Below are 20,498 nucleotides of genomic sequence, written 5' to 3'. Positions count from 1 at the left end.
AGCACACGTGTGCATGCAAGAGAGAGAAGAGGAGAGAGAGAGAGGGAGAGGGAGAGCAAGGGGAGGGGCAGGGGGAGAGAGAAAATCCCAACCAGGCCTGTCAGCACAGAGCCTGATGCAGGGCTCAATCTTATGAACTATGAGATCATCCTGAGCTGAAATCAAGAGTTGGATGCTTAACTGACTAAGCTACTCAGGTGCCTCAGTCACTAATTGTTTTAAGTATATACAAGTTGTCTCTATATCCATCCTTTCAACAAGCATATTGAGTGATGACAGTGTGGTAAAGGATATAGAAGCCAGGAGGTTGGCCTAGTCCCCAGGGAACTTATGTCTAGTAAGCAAGATTGGTCAACAACCAGTTTAAATAAAGTATTTTAGATGCTGTAATATAAATTTGTTTATCATACATTGGGATCAGGGGTAGGGGCAAAGAATAGTGAGGGGTTTTGTTTATTTTTTAATGTTTGTTTATTTTTGAGAGAGAGAGAGAGAGAGGGAGAGAGAGAGAAAGAATGAGTGGGGGAGGGTCAGAGAGAGAGGGAGACACAGAATCTGAAGCAGGCTCCAGTCTCTGAGCTGTCCGTACAGAGCCTGACATGGGGCTCAAACCCAGAAACCGTGAGGTCATGACTTGAGCCGAAGTTGGATGCTTAACTGACTGAGCCCCCGCCAGGCACTGCTCTGTGGTGGTACTTCTTGTGGGAAGTCTTGGATGTCCTGGATTATGCTTTCCTCTAATTTAGGAGTTAGAAAACCATGGCCGGTGGTCCACATGCAGGCCTTGGTCTGTTTTTGTGCCGCCTATGAACTCAGAATGGTTTAAAATTTTTAAAAGGTTGCCAAAAAAAAAAAGTCATTTCTCAAACTCTATCTATGCATGCCTACTTCTGGAGATCAGCAGGGAGTCAGATACACTTCTTAAGGAACTCTGCACCACTCTCCACCCACTGCAAATGGATTTGAGTTTGTGTTATCTCTCAGGTACACAGGGATAAGAAGAGGATTTAAAACCACAGCTTGAGAGCATAAAGCTCCAGGTGAGGAGTGTTAAGATCTGGTCTTGTACAAGTCATTGAGGACCTTACATGCCATGCCAGAGTGGGCCTGATGGCAGAAGGGAACCTTTAAAAGGGATATAAGCTGAAGGACAATATAACTGACATTGAGATGATAAACTCTAGAGAAGCAAGACCAAATTCTAAGAAATATTTGTAGACTGCATTTACCACTTACGGTATATTCTATGGGGGGAAATGACCTCTGTGGTCAAGTAAGTTTGCAAAACCAACTACCTATTATGTTTCTTCTCTTGGAAGTTCATAGAGCTTATTAGTATAGTAAGGATGCCTAAGAATCTTTCTTTAACCCAACATTTTGAAACATATTTGACCAGACAATCCTCATTTGCTGAGTATGTTAACATCCTACAAAACATCAGTGTAATATTCCTTGAGAAACAACTCAATATTTTGGCACAGTGGCTTTAAGTGTATTGTTTTTAGAATCTTTTACATAGGAATATCATATTTTGCTAAGCATTCTTGGGATTCTTGGCCTTGGACTTCATTTCTGTGTGTATAATATGAAGAGCTAAGAGGACACTTAAAAAAGATAATATTAAAATGTCCTATTAGAATAAAAGGAAAATTAATCATTAAAAATAGTTCCTTTGTAGTAATCCTTTTAAAAAATCCATAATTCAAGGTTTTTGCAGATATAAATTACGTGTGATGAGCATGTTAACTAAAATTTTTTTTTTTTTTAATTTTTAAGTTAAATATCAAAGTAAGAATATGGGACAGATCATATTTTTAAGAAATGACCACAGCAGTATTTCTAGTGCCATGTGGTCTTCCCAAGCCTTTCAGAGCTTCTACAATGACATGATTTATGACTTTCCTCCCTGCTTCATCCATCTGTGGCAAACAACCCTCCATTAAAAATGTACACAGAAACATTCCATTTAAACATGTGAATCCAGCTCTATACTGTGCGCCATCCTGGACAACACCAAAATGCCTTTTTGTGTCCCAGTGTTCGGGTACAGATGTTTGGTCACATTTTGCAAGGAGAACGCTAATACGTTGTCTTGATGCCAGAGTTTAGGGCTGTGTGTTGCCTTGAATAATAAGGAGTCTTGGGGTATAAAGCAACATTAGAATACCACTCATGTCCCATTGAAGTTGAATAGGTTCTGGCACCTGACTAAGCCTACTGAATGTGTAACTTTCTTCTTCGTTTTATGTTTTTCATTAGTAACACATAGAGCTCTCACGAGGAGTGCTATTCTTAATCTTTTGACAAGAATTGGAATCTTGTACTCTCAATTCCCTCATAAAAGAAAACTATTTCTTTTTTTTACAACACTTATGACACCAAGTGTGTGAGCAAGTGTGTGAGGTGTTTTTTCTTCCCTCACGTTAAACCATTCTGACACTATCCAGAGTTGGCATTGACTCCACAGGTTAAGGACAAGACCATCCCCACTTCAGATGCCTGTTGCAAGCCTGAGTATCCCAGACTTTTGACTGACAAGCTGTAAACTGGGGGTTTCCACGATCTTCTCCATGGGATTGACAATTTCCTAGAATGCCTCACAGAACTCAGGGAAACATTTATATTTGTTGTTTTATTATAGAGTGTATTACAATGGTTACAGATGAATAGTCAGGTGAAGAGATAAGTCCAAGGTCCAGACGGTTCCAAGTGCTGCAGGAGCTTTTGTACCCACGGAGTTGGAATGTACTACTCTCCTGGCATATGGATGTGTTCACCCACTCTCTAAACTCCTTGTTTTTGGAGTTTTATGGAGGCTTTGTCATGTAGGCATGTTGATTATTACCTCAAATCTTCAGCCTCTCTCCCTACTCAGAGGATGGAGGATGGGGCTGATGTTCCAAGCTTCTAATCATGGTTTGGTCTCTCTGGTGACCAGCCCCCATCCAGGAGCCCACCGAGTCACCTCATTAGAACTAAAGATGCTCCTATCACCCAGGGAATTCCATGGGATTTAGGAGTTCTCTGTTAGAAACCAGAGGCAGAGACCAATACATAGATTTCTTATTTTACATATCAGTTGTAGCCATTTAGGTGTCCCCGCTGCATATTTGGGGTCTTTGATGCATCTTCCCATCTTGTTCAGGCCCCAGGCCTTGTCTCCTGCCTCTCAAGGTTATTGGAGCTTGGCAGATGAGTGCCTTACAAGCCTTGTACCTTTATTGCCTCTCCTGTCTTTGGATCCTATTTGTTTTTTCAGTGTTTGAGGATTTCTCATTCTTTCTTAAGAACTTAGGCATGTATGTTAGAATAATATATTGTATCTAGCATTTTTAGGTATTTTGTTATCAAGAAGGTTTTTGGGATATTGAGTAAAACACTGTCCTAGAAGCCAACAACTATATAGCTTGCTTATTTAAAAAAATTGAGGTAAAATTCACATAACATAAAGTTAACCATCTTGAAGTATATGTTGTAGTGGCATCTAGTGCATTCACAGTGGAACCAGTTCTTGTCTTTGGGTCCAGAACCTTTGGAACTAGTTCTGAAAAGGAAACCCCATACCCATTAAGCAGTCTCTCCCCTGTTCTGTTCTTTTCCCTGTCCCACCTATCTGCTTACTGTTTCTACGGATTTACATATTCTGGATATTTTATATAAATGTAATCGTGCAATATGTGGCCTTTGTGTGTGCCTTTTTTCACTTTACTTACTCCACTAACCTTGTTTTCAAGGTTCACTCATGTTGTAGCACATATCAGAATTCCATTCGTTTAGTGGCCCAGTAATATTCCATTGTATGGATATGTTACGTCTTATTTGTGTGTTTATTAGTTGATGGACATTTGGGTTGTTTTCACCTTTTGGCTATTAATGCTATAAACGTTCATCCATATATATATATATACATATATATATATATGTATATATATATATACATACACACACACACACATATATATATATACGTGTGTGTGTGTATTTGTATTCCTATGTTCAGTTTTTATTTAACTTTTTTTCAGTGTTTATTTTTGGGAGAGAGAGACAGAGCACGATTGGAGGAGGGGCAGAGAGAGAGAGAGAGGGAGACACAGAATCTGAAGCAGGCTCCAGGCTGTGAGCTGTCAGCACAGAACCTGATGCAGGGCTCGAACCCACAAACCATGAGGTCATGACCTGAGCTGAAGTCGGATGCTTAACCGACTGAGCCACCCAGGAGCCCTCTGTGTTGTTCTTTTGAGCCTATAACCTAGGAGTAGCTCTGCTGGGTAATATAGTAATTCTGACTCTGACAGTTCCTTAAAAAGTTAAACTGTTTTCCACGGTGGCTGCACCATTTTACATTCCCGCCAACAAGGTACAAGAATTGTGGTTTCTCTGCTTCCTTGCCAACATTTCTTTCTTTTTTTTAAATAGCTGTCTACTAGGTGCCAAGGGTATCTCATTATGATTTTGATTTGCATTTCCTAATGATATTGAGCATCTCCATAGAGCTTTTTAAAAGGCAAATCAGATCATGTTGTCTTTGCTTGAAACCCTCCAGTGGCTTCCTGTGACGTGGAATAAAACCCCAGCCTCCTTATTCTGGCCACAAAGCCCTCTCTGATCAGCTCCTGCCTACCTCTCCTTCCACAGCACATGGAACTCCTTGGTCCACCTATACTGAACACCTTCCTGTTCCTTGGACACACCAAGTTTGTTCTTGAAATCTTGGAGGATTTCATCCTTGATTGTCCTTTCCCTCTCTAATGGCCAGCTTTTTCTCTTCACTTGGAGCTTAGTATGTTACTTCCTCCAAGAAGACTTTTTGGACTCCCCAGGCTTCAGACTCTAGATTTTTGTCAGCCACTCTCCTGCCCCATCACCATTTCATCCTCCACCCTAGTGCTCTGAGGCTTTTCTCGAATATTCGTTCAGCCCCCTTTGCCTACAAGAAGGGAAGCTCCCAAAGCTTATCTCACTGACTGCTCAGGTTCTGGCTCTCAGACCAATGCCTGGCATGATGTAGTCACTCAAAAAAAAATCTTTTTTTTTTTTTAAAGTTTGTTTATTTATTAGAGAGTGAGCTAGCAGGGGGAGGGGCAGAGGGAGTAGGGGAGAGAATCCCCCCTGTCAGTGTGGAGCCCAATGCGGGGCTCCAACTCCTGAACTGTGAGATCATGACCTGAGCCAAAATCAAGGGTCAGACGTTTAACTGACTGAGCCACTCAGATGCCCCTCAATAAAAATATCTTTAATAAATGTTTTTCTCCCTCTAGATTTTATATGGCTTAAAATAAAAATCTTTATCCTTGCTACGAGAGACTGTATCTTCATTCTTTTGTTTTCCACTTAGATGGTTGGTTGTCCAAATAACATCTAACGATTCATACCACTTCCATTCATTTCAAACACTCCTTCATCACATTCTATATTCTAATACAAAGATGTCTTTCTGGAGGCTGTTCCATTTGATCTGTTTAGTCCTGTATTGGTATCATACTATTTTAATGATTCTAAGTACGTGTTTTCATGCCTTTGTGGAGTTGGTCAGTGAAACAGATGGCATGGCCAATTTGGATAATTTGAAGAGAGTTTAATCAAGGTACTATTTATTCAGCAAGATATTGCAGGGTTTAAGGAAACTACAGGAGCTAGTTCATTATCCTGTGCTATTAACTAATATCCCTACGCATAAATAGGCAAGAGGGAAGTTTTGCCAGAACTCAAAGGAAAGAATGATGAAGAGCCTTGAGAGTAGAGGTGCTTTTGGTGGAAGGAGTAGATGGAAAAATATCCAGATCTCACTGTCCTCTTTCCCTCCCATTTCCTGCCAGTGCCTGCTGTATGCTGAACTCCATCAGAAGGGAGAGGGCAGGGGACCTGGTGATGTGTTCCCTACAGGCCAGGCCCCAGGGCATAGAGCAGGGCAGAAGAGTGTGGCTGGGGGATCTGGAGGGCAAAAGGCATTCAACACATAGGAAGACTCTAAAAAAAAAGATTGGCTTTTCTTGTACTTATACTTTACCAGTGGTCACAGTCTTATTATGCAATTTGTTTACATTAAAACCAGTCTCTGTACTTGGAATCTCTTCCGGTTTTGTCTGTGAGTGCTTTACCGGCTACCAGCTGTTCTGTTTATTTGCAGCCCCTTCCCTGTGTGTGGCCTTCCATCCGAAATCTAGTAGACTTTCATAAACTCCCTTTTCTGTTCTTCCAGCCCAGGCTGAACAATCAAATCCTGAAGCCCTGCTAACTAGCCGGGCTCTTGCTCTTTGTTGGACACTTAAGCAGTAGAAGTATTTTGTGTGGTAGACCCCTTTCCTTGCCGCCATATTGTTCCTGGACTTTGAACTTGATTGGGGGTGGAAACTGGATTTATTTTCTTTATCTTTTTTATTTTAATTTTTAATGTTTATTTTTGAGGGAGAGGGAGACAGAGTGTGAGTCAGGGAAGGGCAGAGAGAAAGAGACACAGAATCCAAAGTGAGCTCCAGGCTGTGAACTGTCAGCACAGAACCTGACACAGGGCTCGAACTCGCAAACTGTGAGATCATGACCTGAGCCAAAGTCGGATGTTTAACCGGCTGAGCCACCCAGGCACCCCTGGATTTATTTTAGATTGCCACATTGGGGTACAAAGATTCAGAGCTGCATCCCAGTCTGAGTATTTTGATGAGTCCAGAGTATCTACTCTGGTCACATGGGTGAAAGATCGGAGCGTGAGTCTTGCCTTTGCTTTCTTGGCATTTTACACTTGGCTTTAGGCCAGTTTTAACTTGAATAGCCGACTTCCCTGGTACCTCCAATTTCAGTCTTCTCTTGTCCTAGCCCCAGTAGGACAATGAAAGAAAAGAATGTTTTAGTCTTCAGTAGAATAAAAAAGCAAGCTCTGATTTTGAAGTACAACTGGAGAAAACCTTAGTCTAACTTAGCAGAGAAGTTTAAAATTTCATTGAAAATTTTAGTTGAATCTAAAATTTCATCCTGTAAGGATAATTTGTAACAGGTTGGGGGGGGGATGTAAAATTTAAAAAAGTCCTCTTTCACTAAACACTCTTACTGTCTTTACCATTCAGAAACTTGTGGAAGGGACTTACAGTGTCACTGAGACCATCTCCCTTCCTTAACAAAAAGGGGTTGATGTGCCTATACAGTGGCAAGTCACGGAGATGGGGGGAGAACCTTGTTCTCCTGAACCTATGTTCTATCCATTATACCAGCTTGTTTCTCATTTTGAGCCCCAAATTGACTTTCTAGGATAGATTGCTAACCAGTCTTTACATACCTCTCTAGCTGGGTTGGAAGCAACTTGAAGGCAGTAACTAAGCCTTATACTTCTAAATCGATATAACTATGTGTATTTATTGTACATGCTTTGCACACTGAATGAGTTCATTAAATTTCTGTTGAATTCAATAGATCAAATGCTTTTTTGTTGAAGAATTAATGATTTAGGAAAAAAGAGCTAAGGCGTTACTGAAGACAAAGGCTTTTGGAGAAATAAAATGTTGACCATATTTGGTTAGAGAAAAGGGTCAGAGGATTCTAATGAGTTAATGATCTTTCTGAGTATTGACAGTTAATTTGCTATTCACTCAGCTGATGTCTGTGTAAGGAAAAAAAAAAACTACGAGCATGTTAAACTGAGAAATGTTCAGTTTTAGGGTGGGGGTTAGTTTTTATTTTTTTGCAGATAGAGACGTTCTCTGGGTCTCTTGCAGTCTGGGTGGGTAGGATTGAGAGGGAGGAAATATGTTATGGGCTGATAATAGGGGTATTGCCCTGCAGATAGTACTTCCAGAGAAGGCTTGCAAGAAACATATTTCTTCCCGCTTTTACTTTTTCAGGGCAGATATTCAGGCATTTCTGGTTTTCTTTTCATGAGTTGTGTTGTGTTGCTGAACGTGATCCAGTTACCGCTGGAATTGAAAGTGCGATAGCGCCTCCTCCCTTAATCCCTGAGTTCTCTGTGGAGGACCAGGAGCCATCTGGATATCAGGAGAGGAAGCGCTTAATGAGCTCCTTTTTGTTTTGCTCCAAAGACTTTCAAATTAATTGTTAAATTCCCTGAGAAGCCTGAGAAGCCTACCTTTGCTTTGATACGGTATTAAAGGGGTGCAATTCCAGGGGCTCTGTGATGGACATATGCACCAACAGCTGTTGCTGTGTGTTTTGACTCTCTCCCCCTGGCTCCCCACATCCATGGCCCTACAGGTGCCTGCTGTGGGGAACTTCTGACCTGTCCTCTTGGTTCATGGTGCTTGATCTAGGCTGTTTCCAGGTGGCTTGGCCCTCCTGTGAGACAGACATCAATTGCAAAGATCAGAGTGGGCTGGCTTTTGAAGAGGTTTTTCAAATTCTGCTTTGCAAACCTGCTGAGAGATGCGGTGTTCTTTCATGTTTCCATTCCAGCTGTCTTTTGAGAGGGCAAATGGAGGGTTTTCTTGTGACCAGGGGCTATTGATATTGGCTGCAAATTCATTTGAAATTAATTTCTACATTTTTGTCACAGGTATCTAACAGCCATTGTATTTCCTTGATCTTGACATTGCTGTAGCAAGGCTACCAGTGATCAAGAAGGAGAACAATTTCATTATACTCACTAAGAGAAAAGTTCTCATTCATCATAGGGGTTATATCGAATGCCGTTCTTCGTTCTCTCTTTTGCATGATATTAGGTCCTGAGTAATAGCATGACTATTACAGGATTGTATTAGTTTTGTAGTTAAGCTTCTAGTGATACTTCCTTATGCAGTCATTAATACATTTATTGACTGCCCACTGTATGCCAGACACCATGGGGTTTCAACTTTACCATTTTCTATTCTCACAACAACCCTACAAGATAGTTGGTATCTTTGTTTTACAGATGCATAAAAAAGCAAAACAAAATAAAACTGAATCTAAGATTTAATTAAATCCCATATTAGGTATGTATATGGAGAGGCCTTTGGTCTACTGAGTCTGAGATCTGTTTTGTTTGTACTATTCCAGGGGGTCATAAGTAAGCCCCCTCTCTTTGTTTTATTAGGATAAAACACCCATCATTTGTTTGCATATCATCCCTGGTTACTTTCATGCTATAATGGCAAGAGTTGGATAGTTCTCACGGAGAACATGTGGTCCACAAAGCAAAAAATAATATTATCTGGACCTTTAAGAAAAAAGTTTGCCAAACCCTCCTGATAGTAGCCACATCATTAGCAAATAGGACAGTTTTTCTGGCTGCGTACTGCAGTGACAAAATCCAGAGCCTGTCTGTTCATCTGTCTGTATCGTTTTTTTCATTTTCGTTTCCTTTTGTCTTCTAAATATTTTTGTTAGGATTCTGTAGTGGGTAGGGGCTTTTACCTCTGAGTCTCAATGCCAGTTATTAATGGTTTGATGGATTTATTAAGTGATTTCCTGTCAGGACCTTGAAATAGATTGTTTGAGATTCTAAATGGTTTTGCCAACTGTAAGTTTTTCTGTGTGTCTGTCTGTCTCAAGGGGAAATGAGTCAGGTAATGGAATAGTCTGACGATTTAGCAAGTTCAGTAGCTCTCATTTTGAAGATGTTTTTGCCTGACCTTAATGTACTATTATGTTTACAAATTCTAGCTAAGGTAGGTTTGAAGAAATAGGAATATTAGTTTTATGCTCCTCAGCCTTGCCTATGAGGACGGAAGTTTTGTGAGGCAGCAGTTTTCAAATTGTCTGTGTACATAAACACTTTAGGATGCTTACTAAAAACACATGTAGATTCCCAGACCCTCAGTCCTGGAGATTCTGAATCCGTGGGTCAACTGTAGGTGTCCCTGATGCTTCTGAGGAGACTGGGGAGTGCAGTCCTGTCCTAATGCAGTGATTCTAGGTAGTCCACATAAGGATAGTATCCATGACTGTTTTTTTTTTTTAATCTTGGTTCAGTTTACCTTGATATGTGAATGTTGTAAAATTTATTTATTTAAGTAAAACATCATAGGAAAATTATGCTGCTGTAAATGTATTTTAACTACTACTTTCTTGTACTACTGCTAATAGTGACAATAAACATTTTGTGTTTTATGTAGTGCTTTATAGTTATGGAGTTCCTCATTATACACATCTCATTTGCTTTTTATGTCACCCCTTGAGGTATAGATGTGGCAACTAATATAACTTTGATTTGTCAAACAAGGAAACAGATTTAGAAAACAAGTGATTTCTGTATTCTACAGCTAGTAAGCCATACCTCTAGAATTCCTGTACACCAGTTCTAATTTCGAGCCTGGTGTTCTGTGCAGTATACCATAGTGTCCTTATGACACCTATTTTGGTTTTTAGAGGAAAGTATAATCATGTGCAACTCATTGCCTTCTGATAAGAAGGATGAGTTGTGCATAATTAAGTCCTTCAGTAATCTCCCATAGGTGACTCACTGCGGAGATGATAACCAGCATATACAGATTGGCAAATCAGTTGTCTTTATAGAACTTCCCTAGCACGGAAGAAGAAATGTCTCTCCTTTCTTTGACAGAAGCTTTATAAGACATGTCGGGAGATGCAGGAGAGGATCATGGACCTGCTTGTGGTGGTGGAGAATGAAGACGTAACCATTGAGCTAATTCAAGTGAATGAGGATTTGAATAATGCCATCCTTGGATGTGAGAGGTGAGCTGATGGTGCACCCTCCCCTCTTCCAATTCTATTTTTCCCACCAGTTGCTCAGCATTCTTATAAGAGTGTCTACCAGGTGAACCTCAGTTAAGATCAAGAACAACTTCAGGATAAGGCCGCCTTCCTTCCAAGATAGGGAATGTTGTCCTGGCCTTCTGGGAGCTTGTGATATGGCTTGCAAGAATGAGAGCACATCTGAGCAGTGCCAGGAGCATTCTTAAGCACTCTCAGGCTGTATATAAACGTTTGACCATGGTGGGGCTTGGACCTGATACTGTCTGCACAGAGTACATTGTAGACTCAAACAAATGAAGAGTGTAAACAAAGCAGGGAGATTTATTCTAAGTTTGAGATGGACAAAAACATAGAATGTGCACAGGAGATGGGAGGATATTTTATTTATTTTTTAAATAATTTTTTAAAGTATATTTTTCTTTGAGAGGAAGATCGAGAGCAAGCAGGGGAGGGACAGAGAGGAGACAGAATCCCAAGCAAGCTCTGCACTGCCAGCACAGAGCCTGATGCTGATGTGGGGATCAAACTCACGAATCACAAGATCATGACCCAAGCTGAAGTCAAGAGTCGGATGCTTAACCAACTGAGCCATCCAGGCACCCTGGGAGGATATTTTATATGAAGAAAATAGTCTGTGTAAAACCGTACCAGTCAGTAAGGACATTTTGTATATGAACATAGATTTTTTTTTAATTGCCATTCAGAAAAGTATGAAGGCAAAATTGTAAATATACTAAAATGTTAGTGACAAAATTATTTTTTCCTAAATTTTTTTATCATTGTGATCATGTAGAGAACATATGCTTTTGTTTCTCTCTTGATTTTATTCATTGTATAACAAGTATTGGTATAGCCTATTTTTTTTAAGTTTATTTATTTATTTGGTAGTGGAGGAGCAGAGAGAGAGGGAGAAAGGGAATCCCAAGCAGGCTCCACACTGTCAGCACAGAGCCTGATGTAGGGCTCAATCCCATGAACTGTGAGATCATAACCTGAGCTGAATTGAGCCAGATGCTTAACCAACTGAGCTACCTGGGCGCCCCTAGTATATGTTTTTAAATGCTTTTGATAAACCATTTTGTATTTTTGTTTAAAAAAATTTTTTTTAATGTTTATTTTTGAGAGAGAGAGGGAGAGAGACAGACAGAGCATGAGCAGGGGAGGGGCAGAGAGAGAGGGAGACAGAATCCGAAGCAAGCTCCAGGCTCTGAGCTAGCAGCCCCCCGACATGGGGCTCGAACCCATGAACCGTGAGATCATGACCTGAGCCGAAGTCAGATGCTCAACCAACTGAGCCACCCAGGTGCCCTATAGTTGCATAATAATAGTCCATGTTTCTCACAGTTCACTTATTAGGCATTAAGTTGTTTCTAAGTCATTCATCAAAATAAGAGTCTTATAATCTATTGTAATAGGCAAGCCTATAAGTCAGAAAAATATCTTAAATCGTATGTACAAATATACACACTTGGAAATTGGAATAAGTACAGTGGAACCAAGTACAAGAGGTCTGTCTGGTGAGAATAGCAGCCGGACTTAATCTGGGTGGAGAGAAGGCAGGGGGAGTGTGTCTGAGGAGGTGCCATGTGAGGAGAGAACTGCAGAATGAGTGGTCGTTGGTTAATAGGAGCAGAGCAAGAGCTTGTATGGTATGTGAAGCTATGGAAAGTAGACAGGCCTGGGGGGAGAATGAGCATCCAGAATCCAGCCCCAATCCAGCCCTGTGGCATGCCTAGACTGACAAGTGACATCTTCCTCTGTTTTCATGTAGAGTACTGTGTATAAACATAGCTTCATGTGGAATCTAACAAAAACAAAAAAACAAGAAAAGCAAAAACAACACAAAACCAACTAAGTTCCTAGGTGCAGAGGAACATAGTGGTGGTTGCCAGGGGTGGGGAGTAGGAGAAATGGGGGAAAGGGGGGTGTCCAAAGGTAAAAAAATAAAATAATTAAAAGCAAGGAACAGCAGCCAAATGTAATGTGTGGGCTTTATCCAACTTTGAACACACTAATATTAAAAAGCATTTAGATACTAATGGGAGAAATTTGAGCATGGATAGAATATTAATATTTCAGGACTTAAGGGGGGAAATATAATGGTTAAATAGGTGGTTCAGTTGGAAAATGTCTTTATTTTTGGCGAATACCTTCTAAAGTATCTACAGATGAGGGGCATCTGGGTGGCTCAGTTGATTGAGCCTCCAACTCTTGATTTCGGCTCAAGTCATGATCCCAGGAGCATGGGACCAAGCCCTGCATGGGACTCCATGTTGAACATGGAGCCTGCTTGAGAGTCCCTCTACCCCTCTCCCCCTTTCCCTCTCTCCCTTTCTCCCTTTCTCCCTTTCTCCCTTTCTCCTTCCTCCTTCTCCCTCTCTACTCCCCTTCTCCTTCTCCTCTCCTCCCTCTCCCCGACTCACGAGCATGCTCCCTCTCTCTCTTACTCTAAAAAAAAATAAATAAATAATACAAAATGTCTAGGGATGAAATGTCATAAAGTATATGATTTTAAATATTTCAGTGAAAAATCTATAAAGCAAATGTGGCAAAGGTACATGGTTATTAAATTTAGCTGATGAATAAAAGGGTGTTCATTATACTGTTCTTTTTACTTTCCTATAGGTTTGAAAGTTACCTAATAAAAAGTTAAAGCAAATGAACCTGGGTTAACAATTAATGTCACCTACATAAAACAACCTATTTTGGCACTTTTAAAATGTTGTATAAAACAGTTGTACATAAATGAACCCATAGGTGTATTTTAGGAATCTGAGAAGAGAAACAGAAAACCCTAGTTCCAGGCAAGTCTCATGTTCTCTTTCCAAACCAATCCGTAGGACTTCCTGTGAAGTAATTCTAGAGCCTCTGAGCTCCCCATGCTTTTTCTAGATGCTCCTTTCTCAATAGGAGTGATGTTGGCATTTGGGGTAAGACAGTTTTCTCTTGTGTGGTCCCTCCTTAGTGATTCAGAAGGGAAATAGGGAATAGGACTGGATTCAAGTTTGTTTTTTGTTTTTTTTTTTATTCAAATCTTGATGATTTGGGGAAAATTGCTTACTTTTTTAAGACTGAGGTTTGTTCCTGTTTGTTAAAGATACTACCACCTATTTGGAGGGTTTCATTTTTGTTTTGAAAATTAAATGAGTTAATGTATATAAAAGCACCTTGGGGAATGCTAGCCCATTGACACTCATTAAATATTTATTCTATCTCCTCCCCATTAGCATCCCTCTGGGCCTTTTAGAATTTTTTCCATTGATCAAGAATGAACCAGGAGAATCAGTGAAGTAAGACCAATAGCTATGAATAGGTTTTTTCCTTCACTATCTCGTATGTACTGCCTATCAGAGACAGCAGCCATTCATATGAAGGGATGACTGGGCGTTGACTGAACGCTGAACAAACTCATGCTGTTGCCTTTGTTTTCTGTGGTATGACTCAGTAAGTGGAAAAATAAGGAAAACCGCATGGTTTTCATCAGAGTGCTGCCTTCTGGTTTTCATCTTGGGGAATTCTATTACAAACCATTAAGACCACTGACTAAAAGCTTCCTCTGAAGGGAAATGTGTATTTACTTGGTCTAGGTATCAGGAGATTGGGTTCCTTCTGTGAACAGCTCATTCTCATTCAGCTCTGAACCATGTGTGTTAAACCCAACTTCAGTCAGTTGTGATATAGAAACACTGAAGTTTTAAGATTCAGAGAGAATTTTTTCACCTCTAAAGGATAATATTCTTGGTGTATTCATTTCTTATGGCTGCCGTAACAAATTATCACACATTTTAGTGTCTCAAAAAAGCATGAACTTAACTACCTTACAGTCCGTAAGAGCCTGAAATGGGTCTCACTGGGCTAACATCCAGGTGTCAACAGTGCTATGTTCCTTTTTGGAGGCTCTCGAGGAGAATCCGTTTGCTTAATTTGTGCAGCTTCTAGAGCCTGTCCACAGTCCTTGGCTCATGACCCCTTTCCTCCATCTTCAAAGACAACATCATCCAGTCAAGTTTTTCTTACATTGTTTCATTCTTGCTTCCTCTTCTGCCGCCTCTTCCACATTAAAGGGGCTTTGTGCTTACTTTGCTTGTCTGTGTAATCCAGGATAATCTCCCTATTAAAGTCTCCCTTCCATTTGCCATCTAACCTAACATATTCACTGTTCCGATGATGATATAGAGATCTCGGACAGGGGGCATTTTTCTATTCATCACATCTTGTTCCCTAAAGATTCACATCCATCCATATGCAAAGTACATTCACCCTATTCCAACATCCCCCAAAGTCTCTGCCCTTGACATCTAGGGAAGAGTGGTACAAATAAGAAAACAGAAGTTTGTTACTCAAGGCTGGATCTGTGAGGGTTGTTCATACCCAGCCCATAACTACCATACAAGAAACCAATGCCATAAGTAGGTGGAAGAAAAAACCATGTGTTTTAGAAAGGGAAAGAAGCTTACATGTTCCAATTTAGGAACCCTAAGTGCATGTTCCAAACTTAAGGTGTGTAGGTTCTTTCAGTCAGTGTGTTACGATACTAATACTACATGATTCTGAAGCAACTCTCAGTTTGCAAAGCATTTCCACATTAATCCACTTGTATTATCTTTCTAGGGGTTGCCCCAGAAAATAACATTCTGAGGAAATGCTTCAAATGCTGCTGGTCTCTTTTAGTAGATGGAGAACTGGGATCAAAATTATATCCTGACACTTAAACCTTGGACTTGTGCCTTCAACTTCATTCTTCTTCCAAACCTATTGTTTATTTATCTGCTCCTCTTTTATTCCCAGTGAACAAGCAATGTACAAGCAACTTAAGTTGTAAAAGGTCAATATGTTTAGTAGGGATCAGGTGTCTTTATAAAAAATGAAGATAAACAGTGAAATTATGTTAAAAAATCTTTGTATTTTTATGGAACCTTATTTATAATGGCAGAATTGGAAGCAACTTAAATGTTTGAGATCAAGAGTAGTTAAATGTGTGCTACATCCCTAAGGTAACATCTGCAGGTCACTAAAAATTGCATTTCTGACTAGAAAAATGCTCACAACATAACAGAATTATGTGAAGTATGATTGCAACTAAAGTTCAACATAGATTTACAGAAAAAAATTTGCAGAAAAAAAATACAGGAAACACATCATGGTGTTAATAGGGACAATTTCTAGGTGATGGAGTTATTATTATTTGTTTTTAATATGTATTCATTTTGTCACAGTTTTCTCTTAAAGCATTATTACCTCTATAAACTGGGGAAAAGTTATTAAAGTACTTCATTGGGAGTCGATGGGGATGAAGTGGTTTGTCTTTGTTCCTGAATATTTGAATATTAATAATTTGTAAAGGATTATAGCATTTTCGTATTTTTTTTCTTTTACATGCTTACATTTTGCTAACTCAAACAGATTTACTCGGAACCAACAAAGGATTTTGGAGCAAAACAGGAACCAGAGGGAAGATGCCAATGTAAGTGAACAGAAATGTAATAAAATAAGCAATTGAACATTTTATAAATTGTATAGTAGGGAGCAAGGCTTACCTAAGAAAAGTTTTAAAACGGAGGAGACATTAGCAATTTGGAGTGATTTTGGTGGTATAGAGTATTTTCTGTGACAACTTGATGTTACTAAGAGGTCATAAGGTTGTCTAAGCAGCAACCATGTACATGGTGAGATGTGATTAGTAGGAGTGTTGCCTGTTGAATAGAGAATTCTCCTTGAGTTGCATCTAAATAGGATTTTCCTTTCCCCCCAAAAAACAAAAAAAGTCTCCGGGGAGAAAGCCATGATAAATTACCTGACACATTTTTTTTCTGAATTTTGTTTTTGGTTGCTTTGTTTTCAGACTACCAGTGAACCTTCTGCCCCATCCTGTGATCTCTTGTACCCAAGGCTCAGCCCTCCAATGCCAAGCGCCACTCTGGGAGAACTCAACACCGTGAATGCTCAGCTTTCAGACTTAAGTAAATAAGCACATAGGCCTTTTCAGCAGAAGAGCTTGATGTGAAACTGTGCTCCTTGGTTTCTTGATTAAATGCAACCTGAGAAAGACTGAAGTCAATTTGAATGTCAGAGAACTATATCAGGAGATGCAATTATTTATTGACATATGGTTGGGTCAAATCCAGTACAGCCATGGGGTGTATCTGGGGGAGTAGGTCCCTGAAACTCATCCCCCTGGTTTAGAATCTCATCCACTTCACCTGCCTGCTTTTATAGAGGTAGTTCAACTCCATGGCCAAACTTAAAACTACTCTGAACCACATACTATATTACCTTGAGTTTCTCTGCTATGTCACAGCATTAGGTAAGGGAATATTTGATGCAGATAGAGAAAGTGAGGAATTAAGTTGACTGATCTACATGCCGGTGAAATGGAGAGGGGAAAACATGGGCTTTTGCAGTAGAAGTCCAAGTTGAAATCTCTGTGGTCTGCCACCTTTTAGCTACCCAGCCTTGGAGACTTTCCTACCTTAGGGTGTCTCACTTAGGATTATAGGAAGTTAAGAGCTTGGGGGAGGAGAGGGTAGAGTTCCATATATGCCCTAGCTTCTTACTTTTGTGTTTTGTGGAGTAAGACACACAAAATCTCTTCCATTCTAGATCAGTTTGGGATTTTAGAAAACCCAAAATATTAACATTTGTTACCTTTACAATATCCTTTTTTTGTGTGTGTGGTGGAATTTCTTTCCAGTTACCATTAATAATGTTCTTTAGTTTCTGTTTGAGGAAATCATATGATTTTACGGTGGCAGAAATATCTGAGTCTCTCTTCTTGCTTTTAATTTTATTGTGGAAAATCCAACAGAACAACTGAATGACAAAATCTTTTAAAGCCAAGTCCATTTTGTATTCTAGATTTCAGGTCTCCGAGTCCTGTTGTAACGAACAACTTGACACCCAGTCTTCATCCACAGGTGGATTTGCTAGCCTGGGAAGATACAGAAACACCCCTGTAAGTATGTCAGTAAGAATCTGGAGCTAATACCAACTCATTCTAATTCCTCATATTCAAGAAAGCATAAGAGAAAAAGTAGAGACTTAGGAATTGGACAGTCCTGAGTTAGAATCTCAGCTCTGCTTTCTACCAGCTTGGTGACCTTTAATGAGAAACTTCACCAGCGTGAGCCTTCCTTTTTCTTCTGAGAGTACTTTCTAGGATTCTTACAAAGATTCTGTAAGATGCTATAGTACCTCCTAATTAAGCAGTTGATACATAAAACCTTCCATAAGTTGTTATTTTTCAGTGGTAACAGGGAAATTGAATGACAAGAGAGTAAAATCAAACAATGGCCACACAAGTTACAGAGCACTTGCCACTTGCTGGGCACTTTGCTAAACTGTGTTTGTTTATTCATTTAATCTTTGCAAAAATTTTTGGAGCTGTGCTGTTACCATTATGCACATTAAGAAAAGGCTGAGACTTAAGGAATATAAACTGCCCAAGTTCATATAGCTATGCAGTAGCAGGTCTGATGAACTGATAGTTCACTAAAAAGATATACAAATGGCTCATAAACATAGGCAGTGATGCCCAACCTTATGTACAGTTACAGAAATATAAATTAAAGTACAATGGCTTTTTTCAAACCTCTCAGATGGCTAAAAGTCTAAATGTTTGTTAACCTGCTTTATTGGCTATAGAAAGACAGATTCTATCACAAAATTAATGCAGTTCTTATGAGGGAAAGTGGCAGTATCTATTAAAATTATAAGTACATTCATGTTTGAACCCACCATATCTCATTTCTAGGAATTCATACTCGCTTATGCAAAATCAGTTGTTTACAAAATTACTCCTTACAACATTTGGGCACAGCTAATAATTGGAAACAACTCAAGTATGCATCATTGTGGCCTAGTTAAATATCTAAATAATGTATTACCAGGCAGCTGAAGGACAAAAGTAGGCTGTCTGTAGGGGGACAATCACCAGTGTATTATAAAGTGAAAAACTGCAAAGTAATGTGTGTACTATCTTGCATTTGTGTAAGAAAGTAAGAAATAATGTAAACATTTGCCTCTTTGCATAAAGAAATACAAGAAGGATTCAGAAGAAACTAAAAAGGGCAAGTTTCCCTTAAGGTTAAGAAGAGGCAAGATAGAGTAGATACAGCAAAAAATAAATAGAAGTTAGATTTTCTTTACATCGGAAGCTGTTTTTTCCTTTTAAATGTATATATTTTAGGTAATAGGCGATGCATTTCCATGGTTCAGGTATCAAAGTGATACCTGAAAAAGTGATATGAAAAGATATACAAGGACGTTACTTGATCTCACCCCACCTCCATCCTTTCTGTCCCCTTTCTCCTTATGTCACATTCTGCTGCTACCCTATAGCCACTTTATTTGTCCTTCCAAAGTGACTTTAGGTAAATAATGAATATGATTTTTTTTCTTTTATTAAATGCAGCACACTGTACAAACTCTGCTGAACCTTGCTTGATATCTTGACATATCTTGATAAAAGTACATATGTTTTTATATCAGTGGATTTAGATATATTTTTAGAGTTGCCTAGTGTTTTTATCCAGTGTGACCAATCACTGCATTACTTTTATATATTGAAAAAGGAGTGGGGGGCAGGGGGCTGGAGGGAGAGGAATGAGAAAGGAGAATCAAACTGAGAAGAAAGAGGAAAAAAAAGGAGGGGGGTAGTTGGAGAGGGAAGAAGAGGACCAAGGAAAGCTTCCTGAGTTGGGAAATGATAGTGCCAGTGGCTATGTCATGAGCCATTAGTTGGGTCAGTACCTCTGGTCTTGATTAAGTGTGATGCAAATAATGTTTCAATGCTGTAGGCAGATTTCCAGGAAGTTGCTTAGTAAATAATGTGATCTAAAGTAACTGATTCTGTTTTCCTTTATCCTGCAAATCATGTTGAGTAATGAGAAGGAGTGAAATATAGATGAAATCCTATTACACAAATATCTGTATAAAGCTTATAAAAAGATAAAATACTAGCTAATAGCTGCTTATTTTATTTTATTTTATTTATTTTTTGAGACAGAGAACATGAATAGGGGAGGGGCAGAGAGAGAGGGAGAGAGAGAGAGAGAGAGAGAGAGAATCAGAGAGAATCCCAAGCAGGCTTCACACCCAGCACAGTGCCCAATGCAGGGCTTCATCCCATGACTGTGAGATCATGACCTGAGCTGAAATCAAGAGTCAGACACTCAACTGACTGAGCCACCCAGGTGCCCCATAGCTGCTTATTTTATTTTATTTTTTATGTTTGTTTATTTTTAAGAGAGCACACACGAGCAGGGGAGGGGCAGAGAGAGAAATACAGAATCCAAAGCAGGTTCCAGGCTGTGAGCTGTTAACACAGCACAACATGGGGCTCAAACTCACAAACCACAAGATTATGACCTGAGCTGAAGTCGGACGCTTAACCAACTGAGCCTCTCAGGTGCCCCATAGCTGCTTATTTTAATCTGTAATATCATGGATCTCATGCTGTAGTGTGCATAAAAATCACTTGGGGGATTATTAAAATTGCTGGTCCCCAGAAATTCTAACTCAGTAGAAAGACTCTTTAGTTTTAAAAAGCATCCCAGCTGGGGCGCCTGTGTGGCTCAGTCAGTTGAGCATCTGACTATGGCTCAGGTCATGATTTCATGGTTCGTGAGTTCAAGCCTTGTGTCAGACTCGCTGGTCTCAGCACAGAGCCTGCTTTGGATCCTCAGTCCCCCTCTCTCTGCCCTTTCCCTCACCCCCTGCTCTCAGAAGTAAATATTAAAAAAAAGCATCCTAGGAGAATCATAAAGCAGCACTTTGCTGATTATACATTAGAAACCCTATAACAGTTGTCCACCCGGTATCCAGATACCAAAATAATTGTAGTTCTGGGAATTCACTGGAGTAAA

General features: G+C 39.7%; 1 protein-coding gene across 8 annotated transcripts in view; it reads left to right on the top strand.

The window, feature by feature from the left end:
• Positions 1-20,498, top strand: part of TOM1L1 (target of myb1 like 1 membrane trafficking protein) — a 47,512-nt gene that overhangs the window by 15,836 nt on the left and 11,178 nt on the right. For all 8 annotated transcript variants that reach the window (XM_042915699.1, XM_042915694.1, XM_042915695.1 and 5 more), the window contains 4 exons: positions 10,481-10,614; positions 16,039-16,099; positions 16,478-16,595; positions 17,491-17,587. In XM_042915699.1, the coding sequence (XP_042771633.1) occupies positions 10,481-10,614; positions 16,039-16,099; positions 16,478-16,595; positions 17,491-17,587 (410 nt within the window). The remainder of the gene's footprint in view (positions 1-10,480; positions 10,615-16,038; positions 16,100-16,477; positions 16,596-17,490; positions 17,588-20,498) is intronic.

Source organism: Panthera leo, chromosome E1 (assembly GCF_018350215.1).
Source record: "Panthera leo isolate Ple1 chromosome E1, P.leo_Ple1_pat1.1, whole genome shotgun sequence".
Taxonomy (NCBI): domain Eukaryota; kingdom Metazoa; phylum Chordata; class Mammalia; order Carnivora; family Felidae; genus Panthera; species Panthera leo.
The sequence above is the reverse complement of the archived record's forward strand: the minus strand, read 5'-3'. Positions and strand labels throughout refer to the sequence as shown.